The sequence below is a fragment of the Lissotriton vulgaris genome, unplaced genomic scaffold, assembly GCF_964263255.1.
Source record: "Lissotriton vulgaris unplaced genomic scaffold, aLisVul1.2 SCAFFOLD_3144, whole genome shotgun sequence".
Taxonomy (NCBI): Eukaryota; Metazoa; Chordata; class Amphibia; order Caudata; family Salamandridae; genus Lissotriton; species Lissotriton vulgaris.
In genome coordinates, this window is record NW_028246143.1 from 80963 (window position 1) to 99437 (window position 18475).

Consider the following 18475-nt stretch of genomic DNA (forward strand, 5'->3'; position numbering starts at 1 on the left):
TGGAGCAGCCATGGCCATCACGCCTCTATCCTAGGGATGTTGTTCTGGAGCAGGCATGGCCATCAGGCCTCTATCCGAGGGATGTTGTTCTGGAGCAGGCAGGGCCATCAAGTCTCTATCCGAGGGATGTTGTTCTGAAGCAGGCAGGGCCATCAAGCCTCTATCCGAGGGATGTTGGCCTGGAGCAGGCATGGCCATCAAGCCTCTATCCGAGGGATGTTGTTCTGAAGCAGGCAGGGCCATCAAGCCTCTATCCGAGGGATGTTGTTCTGGAGCAGGCAGGGCCATCAAGCCTCTATCCGAGGGATGTTGTTCTGAAGCAGGCAGGGCCATCAAGCCTCTATCCGAGGGATGTTGTTCTGAAGCAGCCATGGCCATCAAGCCTCTATCCGAGGGATGTTGTTCTGGAGCAGGCAGGGCCATCAAGCCTCTATCCTAGGGATGTTGTTCTGAAGCAGGCAGGGCCATCAAGCCTCTATCCTAGGGATGTTGTTCTGAAGCAGGCAGGGCCATCAAGCCTCTATCCGAGGGATGTTGTTCTGGAGCAGGCAGGGCCATCAAGCCTCTATCCTAGGGATGTTGTTCTGAAGCAGGCATGGCCATCAAGCCTCTATCCGAGGGATGTTGTCCTGGAGCAGCCATGGCCATCAAGCCTCTATCCGAGGGATGTTGTCCTGGAGCAGGCAGGGCCATCAAGCCTCTATCCTAGGGATGTTGTTCTGGAGCAGCCATGGCCATCAGGCCTCTATCCGAGGGATGTTGTTCTGGAGCAGGCAGGGCCATCAAGTCTCTATCCGAGGGATGTTGTTCTGAAGCAGGCAGGGCCATCAAGCCTCTATCCGAGGGATGTTGGCCTGGAGCAGGCATGGCCATCAAGCCTCTATCCGAGGGATGTTGTTCTGAAGCAGGCAGGGCCATCAAGCCTCTATCCGAGGGATGTTGTTCTGGAGCAGGCAGGGCCATCAAGCCTCTATCCTAGGGATGTTGTTCTGGAGCAGGCAGGGCCGTCAGGCCTCTATCCTAGGGATGTTGTTCTGAAGCAGGCATGGCCATCAAGTCTCTATCCTAGGGATGTTGTTCTGAAGCAGGCAGGGCCATCAAGCCTCTATCCTAGGGATGTTGTTCTGGAGCAGGCAGGGCCGTCAGGCCTCTATCCTAGGGATGTTGTTCTGGAGCAGGCAGGGCCATCAAGCCTCTATCCGAGGGATGTTGTTCTGGAGCAGGCAGGGCCATCAAGCCTCTATCCCAGGGATGTTGTTCTGGAGCAGGCAGGGCCATCAAGCCTCTATCCTAGGGATGTTGTTCTGGAGCAGGCAGGGCCATCAAGCCTCTATCCTAGGGATGTTGTTCTGGAGCAGGCAGGGCCGTCAGGCCTCTATCCTAGGGATGTTGTTCTGGAGCAGGCAGGGCCATCAAGCCTCTATCCGAGGGATGTTGTTCTGGAGCAGGCAGGGCCATCAAGCCTCTATCCCAGGGATGTTGTTCTGGAGCAGGCAGGGCCATCAAGCCTCTATCCCAGGGATGTTGTTCTGAAGCAGGCAGGGCCATCAAGCCTCTATCCTAGGGATGTTGTCCTGGAGCAGGCAGGGCCATCAAGCCTCTATCCTAGGGATGTTGTTCTGGAGCAGGCAGGGCCACCAAGCCTCTATCCTAGGGATGTTGTCCTGGAGCAGGCAGGGCCATCAAGCCTCTATCCTAGGGATGTTGTTCTGGAGCAGGCAGGGCCACCAAGCCTCTATCCTAGGGATGTTGTCCTGGAGCAGGCAGGGCCATCAAGTCTCTATCCGAGGGATGTTGTTCTGAAGCAGAACAGCTTAGATTGCAGGGTCCAAGACCAGCAGCGCAGGCATTCACTCCCATCGGACTCGTCTTTGAGGTGCAAGGGACGGACAAACAAAGGAGTGGAGAGCGTTCAACGAAGCAAGACAACCGATCAATAGATCAATGGATGTAGGAAGTGAAGTTTGACCAGACTCAACCCAACTCCCTCATACGTTGCTAACGTTTCTTTATAGTAAAGATGAGGGAAGGTCAGATAGTAGAAAAGATAGATGTGGTAAACACAAGGCTTGACGATTTTCCTGTTTCACAGCCTTTAAAGACCGTTCAACACAGACCCATAACCCCTATTGTGCTCAACAGCACTAAAGCCATTTAACTGGGAAAAGCAGTGCTATCCAAACAGCACAACCCATCCAACGCTAGCTAAACCTATGACAGCTCGACATGCATAACATATCAGGGCTACTAACCCGGCAAGAAATCTTGGTCTAAAAACACTGCAGAGGCCGGGCTAAGGACAACTGCCCAACTAGCTGAACAGACATTGTCAAAGTCCTTCAGCACCGCGTCAATGTACTCCACGAACAGACTATAAGGCTTTAGCTGATTGCACTAATTTTACTTTCACAATCATTAACATGAACTTTTATAAAGGAGATATTTAACAACCATTAACAAATTACAACTGCATACGACCAATCGATAGACACAGAAAAGTATGGAGGACATCCCCGTTGACAATGCAAACCAGCATCTTTCTAATGGAACACAGCAATATGCACCTGCCGAGAACATCGAATATGAAAAGAGCTGATAGCTTAACCCCTAGGCTGCAACACTCACTCTCCAACACACCCCTGGCAAAAGCATAGAACTCCCCCTGCTGCTCTGTCCTATCCGTCTGCTGACAGAACCCCGAGTGCCAGGAGCTCTACATGCGCGAGTGGCGTGAAGAACAGAGACCCCCACTTGAAGCTGAACTCACTCCAGCTTGAAGCTCAGCCTAGCTATTCATGGGAAGAATGAGGGACGCTTTGGTCTGAGGGAATACATTCTGATAAAGGTCACCTGTGGACCCCGGCCAATGGGATTCTGTTCGACAGAAGATCATTTTTGAGAACCAGGAGGAGACTGGCTGACATGCCTTCATTGAACCAGAGGGGATGGGTCCTACCCGGCGATCACCAGCACCCTGACTGGGGAGACGACCACAGATCTCACCACAACACGGCCACCATACTGAGGTGAGCCCATGCAGACCTGCTTACCCTCAGCCTGCTGACCGTGCCTTATGACGGAAGACTCTTCAGTAAGCCCCCCTAGGAAAAAACAAACATGCCCAGGCCATCCACAAAGCGGCATCCAGCGTCATCTGTCCACCAGAGTAAGGATGCCCAACATAGGCCAGGGAAGGCCAGACCAATGACATATTTTCAAAATTACCATAAGGTGCCTTTTAAACCATTAATCTCAATGGAACTCCTTTACATAATCAGTGGAGAGCCTCAAAATCTGACATGGACCCGGCTTCTCTTGTAGCGATGTTCGACACTCTTGTAGAGGCACCTTCTACAGCCTGGAACTTCACTGCGTTAACCTGGCAAGCACGTTTGGCCTCAAAGAATAGTTGTCAGACCAGGCTTTGGAACTCTTTCTGTTGCTTGAGTTTTAGCTCCACAAAAAGTCCTAAGGAAACTTTGTTCACAAGGCAAAGTAAGATCTGTCCCCGTTTCGTGAAGGCACACCATGGAAGTGTAGTTGAGAGAAAGAAAATGGAATGCAGAATGAGCATGTGAGACGGGAAGTGTTTGGTTTGGGCACTTGGAGAGGGATGGGATTGGAGGATGTGTGCTGGCCGAACCCCCGCTGTCGCACCAACACTGAAGAAAAAACTGGTGTTTCTTCTACCTTTGTGTGATCCCTTCTACCTTTGTGTGGTCCCTTCTACCTTTGTGCGGCCCCTTCTACCTTTTTGCGGCCCCTTCTACCTCCGTGCGGTCCCTTCTACCTCCGTGCGGTCCCTTCTACCTCCGTGCGGTCCCTTCTACCTTTGTGCGGTCCCTTCTACCTTTGTGTGGTCCCTTCTACCTTTGTGTGGTTCCTTCTACCTCCGTGCGGTCCCTTCTACCTCCGTGCGGTCCCTTCTACCTCCGTGCAGTCCTTTCTACCTCCGTGCGGTCCCTTCTACCTTTGTGTGGTCCCTTCTACCTCCGTGCGGTCCCTTCTACCTCCGTGCGGTCCCTTCTACCTCCGTGCGGTCCCTTCTACCTCCGTGCGGTCCCTTCTACCTCAGTGCGGTCCTTTCTACCTTTTTGCTGTCCCTTCTACCTTTGTGCGGCCCCTTCTACCTTTGTGCGGTCCCTTCTACCTCCGTGTGGTCCTTTCTACCTTTGTGCGGCCCCTTCTACCTTTGTGCGGCCCCTTCTACCTTTGTGCGGTCCCTTCTACCTCCGTGTGGTCCTTTCTACCTTTGTGCGGCCCCTTCTACCTTTGTGCGGCCCCTTCTACCTTTGTGCGGTCCCTTCTCCTTCCAACATTTGGCGTAGAGCAGAGCTCACTCTCTGAACCCAGCTTCCACACCAATCACTCACTGACTTTATCGTGCCTTTGACCCTGTACAGTGCTCGGCTGCCATTTGTCAAGGTTCTTGCTACACAAATACTGCAAACTGAACTCAAAACAAGCCTTTGTGTGGCTCCTTCCATTTGAGAATGAGTCTTGGAGTATTTACCACCTGTATTAGAGGGCACCTTGTGACTTCTTCCATAACAGGCACCTTACTGTGCTGTGCTGAAACATCTATATTACACTTAATAGAGAAGATGATGTAGTGTAGCACTTGTTTTACGTTGGGTTCCAGGCCACCTTTTGGGAGTAAATGGACGAACAAGGTTTTGATCTTAATTATTTCTATATGAAAGGTGCTGGGGTGGGCCATGGCTTCAGAAGACATTGTCTAAGCATGGTCAGCCCTGTTGCTGCACATAGGCATGAGATGTTGACGAAAAGTCCAACACCAGATGCCTTGTCCTGTAGATACCACCCTTTTATTTAAGAGAAAACGAGGTGCGTGGGAGCACCTAGGTTTTTAATGCGCTACAGAAAAAAAGATGGTTGTAAATTATTCCCACATCACCAGGGTGTGAGTTCCAGGTCACTTCTGTTTGAACTGCGGAGTTCCCGCCATAGCGTGTTTTTGAAGAGAGGCATGATCAAGCATTGAGCCAACCAAGACGCAAGAGCTCTAGTCTGGGGGTACCTTTGGAATAACTTTCCGCCAAGCTCGAGACTTGAGGCGGGTTTAGAGTTCACTGTTAAACTGAACGTTCTGCTATTTCTGGAGGAAACATACAATAAGGAATATAATCTACTGTCTACATTTCCTGAAGGAAGAGACAACTTTCATTAATTTCACTATTTTTAGGAATTCACCTATTGCAATGTTTAATCGTCCACAGGCATCACCTCGCTCAGACCAACTGCCTGTTTTAGAGCTCTAGGTAAGTGAAGGCCCTTCCATTTCTTGAGGAAATTACGAATACAGAGGCAAATCCAGTTGTTTAATTCTTCCACCATATGGATAGTGTGGTGAAATCAAGTCAGTAAATTCTATTCCTTACTTCATGTTTCCTCCAGGAATAGGAGGACTTCTAGTTATCAGTAAACTCTAAGCCAGGCTCAAGTCTCGAGTTTGGCTGAAGTGACTGAACTCTGAGGAAGGCTGTTTCTTTCCGTTGCCTTTGAGAGATGTACCTGCCCAGGGCGCTGTGTGTGCTCTGCTACGCTCGTCTTCCACCTCCCCATACCCTGCTGGGTCACTCTTAAACACCACAAAAAGCACACAAGTTTATACTTTTCAGCGTGCTCCTCAATGCAAATTGATAAAATGCATCAAAAGTGATAGTTAGTGCTATATAATTGCAATTAAAAGACAATACAATATATATTTAAAGGAGAGGCTAACTGGGATTTCATAATAAAAATTATAACCAAAATACAATTTCTTTCTCAGCTTCTTCGAGAGTGGTTGTTAAAGTCTCTACTGCATGTGATAACTAGTTTAGTCGGGGAATGTTCCCAAACAACAAATGCAGACTGTGCTGAAAACCATTGTCAAAATAACTTAACCGGCATCGTTTTGAGAGTATGTTTTTTTTGGCCAAGATCGAATTTAGTGCACTAGTAGAAGAAAACTGCATGGTGTCTGGGGAAGCATGTCCTGCTGCAGGCTTTTTTTTGTTTAGATAGAGCGCATCCATTTCTAGATTTCACACACTTCACCCACGACAAACAAAAAGGTACTGTATGTTTCTCTTCTGAAAGAAACTATCTGACAAATCAGAAAACACATCTAATTGGCTCAACACATACATTCTTTCTGACATTAGACACATTATGGAATCTTTTTGTTAAATCAATTTCATGTCAGGCTTTGATGTAATCAAAACCATTTGGGAAAATGCCAGAATGTAATGGGGTGAACCCACCCGCAATGGAAGCCGCACCCACAGGACAGTTGGCCCAATAAGGCCAGAAGCACACCCCATGGCTCCCCACCCTGCTGCTAAAAATACAGTCAAGCACGCCCCACCTGTGTGTCCCAAGACGAACCCCCGTTGTTTTATTTGAGAGTCCAACAACCAAAGACCTGTCCCATCAGTCGGTGGCTCCAGGGCATTACGTGTAGGGGGTAGGCAGTGCTTTTAATTCCATCTATATAGCCGCTACATCAGCCAGCATCACGCAAGGAAAGCCGCGGCATGGCAGACTGTCCTTGTCTGACCGGCCACAGGACTGCAAAGTGGACCTTACCTTTCTACCATGTGTGTCTGGTCCAGTGAGAGCCCGTCGATGGCCGTGCATTCAGGGCACTTGAATTTCTTCCGTGGTGTCACCTGGGAGGATCAGAAGACAAAAAAGCTCATTACAAGAACATCAAACGAGGGGAACACTGGCTTCTTACTCTGACATGTAACCCACACTTTTGACAGTCTGGATGTCTAGTGGAGTCTTTCAAAGGGTCTTAAATTTAAAAAAAACTCACAATTCAGATCAAAATTAACAGTTTCATCTCATGGTTCAGTCTCTACTTCAGCAGCACAGAAACAGCTTTCCGAAGCTTCCCGCACGATTGGCTAGCATTCAGGTTGGAATGCACTATGCTAGTTTACTTCCTTCCTGCTGTATGGGTCAGATTTTTGAACTCATGACTCCTCAATCATCCACACTCTAGTCGGAAAACGCCTTCCATGGATGAGATCTTACTCAGTCAGCTCAACTGGTTCATACCACATCGTTCAGACCGCAAGGGAGAGGCCTTATATCACACTTAAAACTGCCCTTAGTCATGTCTGTCATGGCACTATCACCCTCTCGACTCACTTTTGAGCTGACCGAGCCACGTCAGCTTTCCCGCCTCATGGGGTCACCACTTTTACAGTTCTTTGGGTCCCGTTCTTATGGCAGGGTGATTTCTCTAAGCATTGAAAAGCCTAACTGGGACTCATTCTTGTCGTTTAGAACCCGCTGGCCGGGCGCCCCCTCACACAGTGCAGGGCCCGCTTTGCTGAAGCCTTAGCTCATACAAGGTCTCCAATGATGCCACCGTGGGCACGGCCAGCTACCTCTCATGAGTAAATGACCAGCTGCCCTGGCCGACATGCTCGTTTCCGAGAACTAAAGAGGGCGAAGGCTCATGTGCCTTTCAGTCCCCATCATGGCTTTGACAAGGGAGATTCACCCCTTTCATGGCAGGGTCATTCGACCGCTTGCTGGGACACCGCTCCTCTGGCTCAGCCGGGACATGGTCAATCACCTCATGACTCAGAACCGATGTGGTCATCGTTCCTTCGGCACACCCCTGTCCCGACAGGGTCAGCCCTTCACGACTGATAAAACTTGTAGGGACACAGCTCGTTCAGCTCACACATAAGACAGATACATTGTAAATTGATACTTGTATAGCGCACTACTCACACGTAAGGGTCTCAAGGCGCTTGTACGAATACCGCTGTGGAACCCATCCTGGCTTTCCCTGTGAGGCGTCCACTCCTGGGCACCCCCAGGTGGAGTCCAGGCATCCTTAGCGTTGTGGGGGCTGTTGTGGAGATTAAGCAAGCTATTGCCCAGAGTTGCAGAGTGGGACTCCATGATTGGAGTAGGCACCGAGGCGAGAATTATCAGGTCTGTGAAATTTTTGAGCCCAAGACCCGCCGAAGCGGGGAATTGAACCCTGGTCCCGGGCTAGACGTCTGCATCAGGGTCTGCCGCTCTAATCATTGAGCCACACTTCTCCACATCACCCCCTCAGAACACACACCCAGTTGGGTCACCTCCGCTGCAACCAAGCAGAAAGAACCCTTCTCCTGGCTCATTCCTGGCCCATCATGTTCACCGCTTCCTGCCTAGGGTGGCATGCAACAAACACAGAAGTAGGACTACAATTTGCATCGACCAAGGGTCAATGAATGACTTAACTAACAGCATTTATCGACACTGGTGCTGCCTTAAGAAGAGTTACACTTGACGTTTACTCACAGTATCTGCTGCATTAGGTGCAGCGTATGAGAACCTTACGTCATCTGCGATCAGGCGACAATCTCTTAAAACCAAGAAGTGTTAAATCTATTGGAGTTTGCGGGAGAGACGCCGAACACCCGTGACTCTGCCGCCAGATGCGTGACGCCTGGCCGGCCTGCGCGCGCCTCACGCTCCTGCGGGCGTGCACTCGGGCTCCCTTCTGCCAAAGGCAGGGGCCTGGCTCTTGCTCCCCGGGCTCCCCGTGGAAGCAGCGGCGCTGACAGCGACTAATCCCTGTTTAATGACTTTTCACAGCCGAGCTCCTGTGTAAACAACATTCGTCTTGGCGACCGAAGGCGATGAAATAAACTTCCCACCCCTCGGGCTCCCGAACCAAGCAAACCCGGCCTCGGCGCCCCTGGCATCCGAGGGCCGGGAAGGGAGCAGCGGGGCCAGGCCGGTGGGCACCGTGCGTGAGGGCGTAGTCCGATGCCACTCTGTATGCCCAGGAGCAGGGTCAGTACAAGGGCGGGAGCTGGTCCGTAAACCCCTCTAAAGCGGCACTGCAAGCCAAACTCACGCACCAACCAGCACATACAAGGCCTCAGCCGTGCGAGCTTTCAACATGCAAACGGGTAAAGCAGGCACAGAAGCAATGCAAGCCTCCCTCACACACCAAACCAGCACCGTACAGGCCTCAGCCGTGCGTGCTTCCAACATACAAACAGGTAAAGCAATGCAAGCCTCCCTCACACACCTTACCAGCACTGTACAGGCAGCAGCCGTGCAAGCTTCCAGCACACAGATAAAGCAGGCACAGAAGCAATGCAAGCCTCCCTCACACACCTTACCAGCACTGTACAGGCAGCAGCCGTGCGAGCTTCCAACATACAAACAGGTAAAGCAATGCAAGCCTCCCTCACACACCTTACCAGCACCATACAGGCAGCAGCCGTGCGAGCTTCCAACATACAAACAGGGAGAGCAGGCACAGAAGCAATACAAGCCTCCCTCACACACCTTACCAGCACTGTACAGGAGCAGCCGTGCAAGCTTCCAACATACAAACAGGTAAAGCAATGCAAGCCTCCCTCACACACCTTACCAGCACTGTACAGGCAGCAGCCGTGCGAGCTTCCAACATACAAACAGGTAAAGCAATGCAAGCCTCCCTCACACACCAGACCGGCACTGTACAGGCAGCAGCCGTGCGAGCTTCCAACATACAAACAGGTAAAGCAATGCAAGCCTCCCTCACACACCAGACCGGCACTGTACAGGCAGCAGCCGTGCAAGCTTCCAACATACAAACAAGTAAAGCAGGCACAGAAGTAATGCAAGCCTCCCTCACACACCTTACCAGCACCGTACAGGCAGCAGCCGTGCAAGCTTCCAACATACAAACAGGTAAAGCAATGCAAGCCTCCCTCACACACCTAACCAGAACTGTACAGGCAGCAGCCGTGCAAGCTTTCAACATACAAACAGGTAAAGCAAAGCAAGCCTCCCTCCCACACCTTACCAGCACCATACAGGCAGCAGCCGTGCGAGCTTCCAACATACAAACAGGTAAAGCAGGCACAGAAGCAATGCAAGCCTCCCTCACACACCTTACCAGCACCGTACAGGCAGCAGCCGTGCAAGCTTCCAACATACAAACAGGTAAAGCAATGCAAGCCTCCCTCACACACCTTACCAGCACTGTACAGGCAGCAGCCGTGCGAGCTTCCAACATACAAACAGGTAAAGCAATGCAAGCCTCCCTCACACACCAGACCGGCACCGTACAGGCAGCAGCCGTGCGAGCTTCCAACATACAAACAGGTAAAGCAATGCAAGCCTCCCTCACACGCCAGACCAGCACTGTACAGGCAGCAGCCGTGCAAGCTACCAACATACAAACAGGTAAAGCAATGCAAGCCTCCCTCACACACCAGACCGGCACTGTACAAGGCATCAGCCGTGCGAACTTTCAACATACAAACAGGTAAAGCAGGCACAGAAGCAATGCAAGCCTCCCTCTCACACCAGACCAGCACTGTACAGGCAGCAGCCGTGCAAGCTACCAACATACAAACAGGTAAAGCAATGCAAGCCTCCCTCACACACCAGACCGGCACTGTACAAGGCATCAGCCGTGCGAACTTTCAACATACAAACAGGTAAAGCAGGCACAGAAGCAATGCAAGCCTCCCTCACACACCTTACCAGCACCGTACAGGCAGCAGCCGTGCGAGCTTCCAACATACAAACAGGTAAAGCAATGCAAGCCTCCCTCACACACCTTACCAGCACCGTACAGGCAGCAGCCGTGCAAGCTTCCAACATACAAACAGGTAAAGCAATGCAAGCCTCCCTCACACACCTTACCAGCACCGTACAGGCAGCAGCCGTGCAAGCTTCCAACATACAAACAGGTAAAGCAATGCAAGCCTCCCTCACACACCTTACCAGCACTGTACAGGCAGCAGCCGTGCGAGCTTCCAACATACAAACAGGTAAGGCAATGCAAGCCTCCCTCACACACCTTACCAGCACTGTACAAGGCCTCAGCCGTGCGAGCTTCCAACATACAAACAGGTAAAGCAATGCAAGCCTCCCTCACACACCTTACCAGCACCATACAGGCAGCAGCCGTGCGAGCTTCCAACATACAAACAGGTAAAGCAGGCACAGAAGCAATGCAAGCCTCCCTCAACACCTTACCAGCACTGTACAGGCAGCAGCAGTGCGAGCTTCCAACATACAAACAGGTAAAGCAATGCAAGCCTCCCTCACACACCTTACCAGCACCATACAGGCAGCAGCCGTGCGAGCTTCCAACATACAAACAGGTAAAGCAGGCACAGAAGCAATGCAAGCCTCCCTCACACACCTTACCAGCACCGTACAGGCAGCAGCCGTGCGAGCTTCCAACATACAAACAGGTAAAGCAGGCACAGAAGCAATGCAAGCCTCCCTCACACACCTTACCAGCACTGTACAGGCAGCAGCCGTGCGAGCTTCCAACATACAAACAGGTAAAGCAATGCAAGCCTCCCTCACACACCTTACCAGCACCATACAGGCAGCAGCCGTGCGAGCTACCAACATACAAACAGGTAAAGCAGGCACAGAAGCAATGCAAGCCTCCCTCGCACACCTTACCAGCACCGTACAGGCAGCAGCCGTGCGAGCTTCCAACATACAAACAGGTAAAGCAATGCAAGCCTCCCTCACACACCAGACCGGCACCGTACAGGCAGCAGCCGTGCGAGCTTCCAACATACAAACAGGTAAAGCAATGCAAGCCTCCCTCACACACCAGACCAGCACTGTACAGGCAGCAGCCGTGCAAGCTACCAACATACAAACAGGTAAAGCAATGCAAGCCTCCCTCACACACCAGACCGGCACTGTACAAGGCATCAGCCGTGCGAACTTTCAACATACAAACAGGTAAAGCAGGCACAGAAGCAATGCAAGCCTCCCTCTCACACCAGACCGGCACTGTACAGGCAGCAGCCGTGCAAGCTTCCAACATACAAACAGGTAAAGCAATGCAAGCCTCCCTCACACACCTTACCAGCACCGTACAGGCAGCAGCCGTGCAAGCTTCCAACATACAAACAGGTAAAGCAATGCAAGCCTCCCTCACACACCTTACCAGCACTGTACAGGCAGCAGCCGTGCGAGCTTCCAACATACAAACAGGTAAAGCAATGCAAGCCTCCCTCACACACCTTACCAGCACCATACAGGCAGCAGCCGTGTGAGCTTCCAAAATACAAACAGGTAAAGCAGGCACAGAAGCAATGCAAGCCTCCCTCACACACCTTACCAGCACCATACAGGCAGCAGCCGTGCGAGCTTCCAACATACAAACAGGTAAAGCAATGCAAGCCTCCCTCACACACCTTACCAGCACCATACAGGCAGCAGCCGTGCGAGCTTCCAACATACAAACAGGTAGAGCAGGCACAGAAGCAATGCAAGCCTCCCTCACACACCTTACCAGCACCGTACAGGCAGCAGCCGTACAAGCTTCCAACATACAAACAGGTAAAGCAATGCAAGCCTCCCTCACACACCTTACCAGCACTGTACAGGCAGCAGCCGTGCGAGCTTCCAACATACAAACAGGTAAAGCAATGCAAGCCTCCCTCACACACCTTACCAGCACCATACAGGCAGCAGCCGTGCGAGCTTCCAACATACAAACAGGTAAAGCAATGCAGGCCTCCCTCACACACCAGACCGGCACCGTACAGGCAGCAGCCGTGCAAGCTTCCAACATACAAACCTGTAAAGCAATGCAAGCCTCCCTCACACACCTTACCAGCACCGTACAGTCAGCAGCCGTGCAAGCTTCCAACATACAAACAGGTAAAGCAATGCAAGCCTCCCTCACACACCTTACCAGCACCATACAGGCAGCAGCCGTGCGAGCTTCCAACATACAAACAGGGAGAGCAGGCACAGAAGCAATGCAAGCCTCCCTCACACACCTTACCAGCACCGTACAGGCAGCAGCCGTGCAAGCTTCCAACATACAAACAGGTAAAGCAATGCAAGCCTCCCTCACACACCTTACCAGCACCGTACAGGCAGCAGCCGTGCAAGCTTCCAACATACAAACAGGTAAAGCAATGCAAGCCTCCCTCACAGACCTTACCAGCACTGTACAGGCAGCAGCCGTGCGCGCTTCCAACATACAAACAGGTAAAGCAATGCAAGCCTCCCTCACACACCTTACCAGCACCATACAGGCAGCAGCAGTGCGAGCTTCCAACATACAAACAGGTAAAGCAATGCAAGCCTCCCTCACACACCAGACCGGCACCGTACAGGCAGCAGCCGTGCAAGCTTCCAACATACAAACCTGTAAAGCAATGCAAGCCTCCCTCACACACCTTACCAGCACCGTACAGGCAGCAGCCGTGCAAGCTTCCAACATACAAACAGGTAAAGCAATGCAAGCCTCCCTCACACACCTTACCAGCACTTTACAGGCAGCAGCCGTGCGAGCTTCCAACATACAAACAGGTAAAGCAATGCAAGCCTCCCTCACACACCTTACCAGCACCATACAGGCAGCAGCCGTGCGAGCTTCCAACATACAAACAGGTAAAGCAATGCAAGCCTCCCTCACACACCAGACCGGCACCGTACAGGCAGCAGCCGTGCAAGCTTCCAACATACAAACCTGTAAAGCAATGCAAGCCTCCCTCACACACCTTACCAGCACCGTACAGGCAGCAGCCGTGCAAGCTTCCAACATACAAACAGGTAAAGCAATGCAAGCCTCCCTCACACACCAGACCGGCACTGTACAGGCAGCAGCCGAGCGAGCTTCCAACATACAAACAGGTAAAGCAATGCAAGCCTCCCTCACACACCTTACCAGCACCATACAGGCAGCAGCCATGCGACCTTCCAACATACAAACAGGTAAAGCAGGCACAGAAGCAATGCAAGCCTCCCTCACACACCTTACCAGCACCGTACAGGCAGCAGCCGTGCAAGCTTCCAACATACAAACAGGTAAAGCAATGCAAGACTCCCTCACACACCTTACCAGCACTGTACAGGCAGCAGCCGTGCGAGCTTCCAACATACAAACAGGTAAAGCAATGCAAGCCTCCCTCACACACCTTACCAGCACCGTACAGGCAGCAGCCGTGCAAGCTTCCAACATACAAACAGGTAAAGCAATGCAAGCCTCCCTCACACACCTTACCAGCACTGTACAGGCAGCAGCCGTGCGAGCTTCCAACATACAAACAGGTAAAGCAAAGCAAGCCTCCCTCACACACCTTACCAGCACCATACAGGCAGCAGCCGTGCGAGCTTCCAACATACAAACAGGTAAAGCAGGCACAGAAGCAATGCAAGCCTCCCTCACACACCTTACCAGCACCGTACAGGCAGGAGCCGTGCGAGCTTCCAACATACAAACAGGTAAAGCAATGCAAGCCTCCCTCACACACCTTACCAGCACCATAAAGGCAGCAGCCGTGCGAGCTTCCAACATACAAACAGGTAAAGCAATGCAAGCCTCCCTCACACACCAGACCGGCACTGTACAGGCAGCAGCCGTGCAAGCTCCCAACATACAAACAGGTAAAGCAATGCAAGCCTCCCTCACACACCAGACCGGCACTGTACAAGGCATCAGCCGTGCGAACTTTCAACATACAAACAGGTAAAGCAGGCACAGAAGCAATGCAAGCCTCCCTCTCACACCAGACCGGCACTGTACAGGCAGCAGCCGTGCAACCTTCCAACATACAAACAGGTAAAGCAATGCAAGCCTCCCTCACACACCTTACCAGCACCGTACAGGCAGCAGCCGTGCGAGCTTCCAACATACAAACAGGTAAAGCAATGCAAGCCTCCCTCACACACCTTACCAGCACTGTACAGGCAGCAGCCGTGCGAGCTTCCAAAATACAAACAGGTAAAGCAGGCACAGAAGCAATGCAAGCCTCCCTCACACCCCTTACCAGCACCGTACAGGCAGCAGCCGTGCGAGCTTCCAACATACAAACAGGTAAAGCAATGCAAGCCTCCCTCACACATCTTACCAGCACCATACAGGCAGCAGCCGTGCGAGCTTCCAACATACAAACAGGTAAAGCAATGCAAGCCTCCCTCACACACCAGACCGGCACTGTACAGGCAGCAGCCGTGCAATCTTCCAACATACAAACAGGTAAAGCAATGCAAGCCTCCCTCACACACCTTACCAGCACCGTACAGGCAGCAGCCGTGCAAGCTTCCAACATACAAACAAGTAAAGCAATGCAAGCCTCCCTCCCACACCTTACCAGCACTGTACAGGCAGCAGCCGTGCAAGCTTCCAACATACAAACAGGTAAAGCAGGCACAGAAGCAATGCAAGCCTCCCTCTCACACCAGACCGGCACTGTACAGTCAGCAGCCGTGCAAGCTTCCAACATACAAACAGGTAAAGCAATGCAAGCCTCCCTCACACACCAGACCGGCACTGTATAGGCAGCAGCTGTGCAAGCTTCCAACATACAAACAGGTAAAGCAGGCACAGAAGCAATGCAAGCCTCCCTCTCACACCAGACCGGCAATGTACAGGCAGCAGCCGTGCAAGCTTCCGCACACAGATAAAGCAGGCACAGAAGCAATGCAAGCCTCCCTCACACACCAGACCTTCACTGTACAGGCAGCAGCCATGCAAGCTTCCAACATACAAACAGGTAAAGCAATGTAAGCCTCCCTCACACACCTTACCAGCACAGTACAGGCAGCAGCCGTGCAAGCTTCCAACATACAAACAGGTAAAGAAATGCAAGCCTCCCTCACACACCAAACCAGCACTGTACAGGCAGTAGCCGTGCAAGCTTCCAACATACAAACAGGTAAAGCAATGCAAGCCTCCCTCACACACCTTACCAGCACCGTACAGGCAGCAGCCGAGCAAGCTTCCAACATACAAACAGCTAAAGCAATGCAAGCCTCCCTCACACACCTTACCAGCACTGTACAGGCAGCAGCCGTGCAAGCTTCCAGCACACAGATAAAGCAGGCACAGAAGCAATGCAAGCCTCCCTCACACACCAGACCGGCACTGTACAGGCAGCAGCCGTGCAAGCTCCCAACATACAAACAGGTAAAGAAATGCAAGCCTCCCTCACACACCAAACCAGCACTGTACAGGCAGCAGCCGTGCAAGCTTTCAACATGCAAACAGGTAAAGCAGGTACAGAAGCAATGCAAGCCTCCCTCACACACCAGACGGCACTATACAGGCAGCAGCTGTGGGAGCTTCCAACATACAAACAGGTAAAGCAGGCACAGAAGAAATGCAAGCCTCCCTCACACACCTTACCAGCACTGTACAAGGCCTCAGCCGTGCGAGCTTTCAACATGCAAACAGGTAAAGCAGGTACAGAAGCAATGCAAGCCTCCCTCACACACCTTACCAGCACCGTACAGGCAGCAGCCGTGAGAGCTTTCAACATCCAAACAGATAAAGGATGCACAGAAGTAATGTAAGCTTCCTTCACAGACCTAACTAGCACCGTACAGGCAGCAGCAGTGGGAGCTTCCAACATACAAACAAGAAAGCAGGCACAAAGGCACTGCAAGCCTCCCTCACATATCTTACCAGCACTGTACAGGCGGCAGCAGTGGAAGCTACCAACACATGCAAGCAGATAAAGCATGCACAGAAGAAATGCAAGTCTTATCCACACACCTAACCAGCACAGTACAGGCAACAGCCGTGCAAGCTTTCAATATATAAATATGTAAAGTAGGCACTGAAGTAAAGCACGCCTCCCTCACACACCTTACCAGCACCGTACAGGCAACAGCTGTGCAAGCTTTCTACACACACAAGCAGGAAAGGCACACACTGAAGTAAAACAAGCCTACCTCAGCTTACAAGTATAGCACAGGCAGCAGATGTGCAAGCTTCCAACATACACAAGCCGGCAATGCACACATAGAAGCGAGGCAAGCCTTCCTCACACACCCAACCAGTGCCACAGAGGCAGTAGAGGTGCAAGCTTCCAAACACACGTAAACAGGAAAGGTACGTATGGAAGTAATAGAAGCCTCCTTCACACGCCTTACCAGCACAGTACAGACACCACCAGTGGAAGTTTCCCACCGATACAGGTAAAGCAAGCACTGCAGCAATGCAAGCCTCCTTCACACACCTTACCAGTATAGTACAGGCAGGAGCTGTGCAAGCTGCCAACACACACAACCCAATAAAGCGCACAGGGAAGAAATGCAAGCCTCACTTGCTCGCATTACCAGTACAGTAAGCAGAGGTGCAAGCTTCCAACACATACAAGCAGGTAAAGCACGCACTGCAGCAATGCAACCCTCCCTCATACACTTAACCAGTACAGTGCAGTACAGAAAGCAGTGATGCAGACTTTCAACATACGTAAGCAGGTAAAGCATGCGCGGCAGCAAAGCAGGTCACCCTCACACAGCTGACCAGGACAGGCAGCAGCAGTGGAAGCTTACAACACACACACATACAGGTAAAGCGCCCACAGAAGAATGCTAGCCTCCATCACAGGCTTAAACCCGTGCAGCAAGACAGCAGCAGTGCAGGCTTCCAACACAAAGAGCAAGGAGGAGGCAGCAGAACAGCAGCCTCCCTCATCAACACTCAGAATAGCTGCAGCCCTTAGCAGTAATGCAAGCCTCGGTCTGATAACAAAATAGTACAGGACAGACAGCCGCTGTGCATGCTTCCATCAAAGACACACAGCATAAAGGACACCGACAACAGCACAGACAACGATGGTGCAAGCACCACACTTGCACAGTACAGACGGCAGTGATGGAAGCCTCCCTCACACAGTGAACTAGCACAGGACTGACTGCATTAGTGCACGTGCCCCCCCTTACACATACGGAGAACAGTAGTGCAACTCCCAAAACATGCACAACAGATACAGCAGCAGTTTAAGCATCTCTTTGGTGACCCTCACAGAACATGCATAGCATGACAGCAACACCTACAGCAGTATAAACTACAGAGGAACACAACACACAGCTCCCCGCCCCCATACCAGGCAGAGCACAGGCAGCTTCAATGCAAACTCCAACCCTCCCACCACACCAGTCAGAGCACAGGTAGCAATAGTGAAAGCATCCTTCACACACAGAAATATGTTCCACGCAGGACTGCAAAACACTCTCAGACACACCAAGAACATGGACAGCAGCTTTGCAAGATGGACCTACAAGATGGACAGCAGCTCTGCAAAAAAAAAAACACACACACACGCACACACGAATATGTGATGTTACAACGCGATCAAAATGATCGAGGTATGTAACGTCGTATTTTTTACAACGCAAGTCGTTACAACGACCTGTGCTGGAGGGAGCTGGACTTAGGAATAGTATGATTTACTATTCCAACACCAGCCTACGTACAGCAGGGAATGTGTTGGATAGAAAATCTTACTATTCCTTAGGTTATAGCGCCATCCAGCGCAAGTCGATGTAATGACATGCGTTATAACATCTGCGTTCTAAATGCATCGCGGTGTAATCACCGCGATGTGCAGGAGGTTTCCCGCGCACACACACACACACTCAGCACATAGAGAGAACACAGCACCCCTGCCCCATGCACACAGATGAGTATACAGAAGCAGAGCAAGCAGACAGGAGCAGTACGAGCTTC

General features: G+C 51.5%; 1 protein-coding gene across 1 annotated transcript in view; it reads right to left on the reverse strand.

Moving 5' to 3' along the window:
* The window catches only part of LOC147666131 (exostosin-2), a gene marked incomplete at its 5' end in the record, with an annotated part of 199490 nt that overhangs the window by 20206 nt on the left and 160809 nt on the right, over positions 1-18475 (reverse strand). Inside the window, one exon of the mRNA XM_086949279.1 lies at positions 6595-6677. Within this exon, the coding sequence (XP_086805405.1) occupies positions 6595-6677 (83 nt within the window). The remainder of the gene's footprint in view (positions 1-6594; positions 6678-18475) is intronic.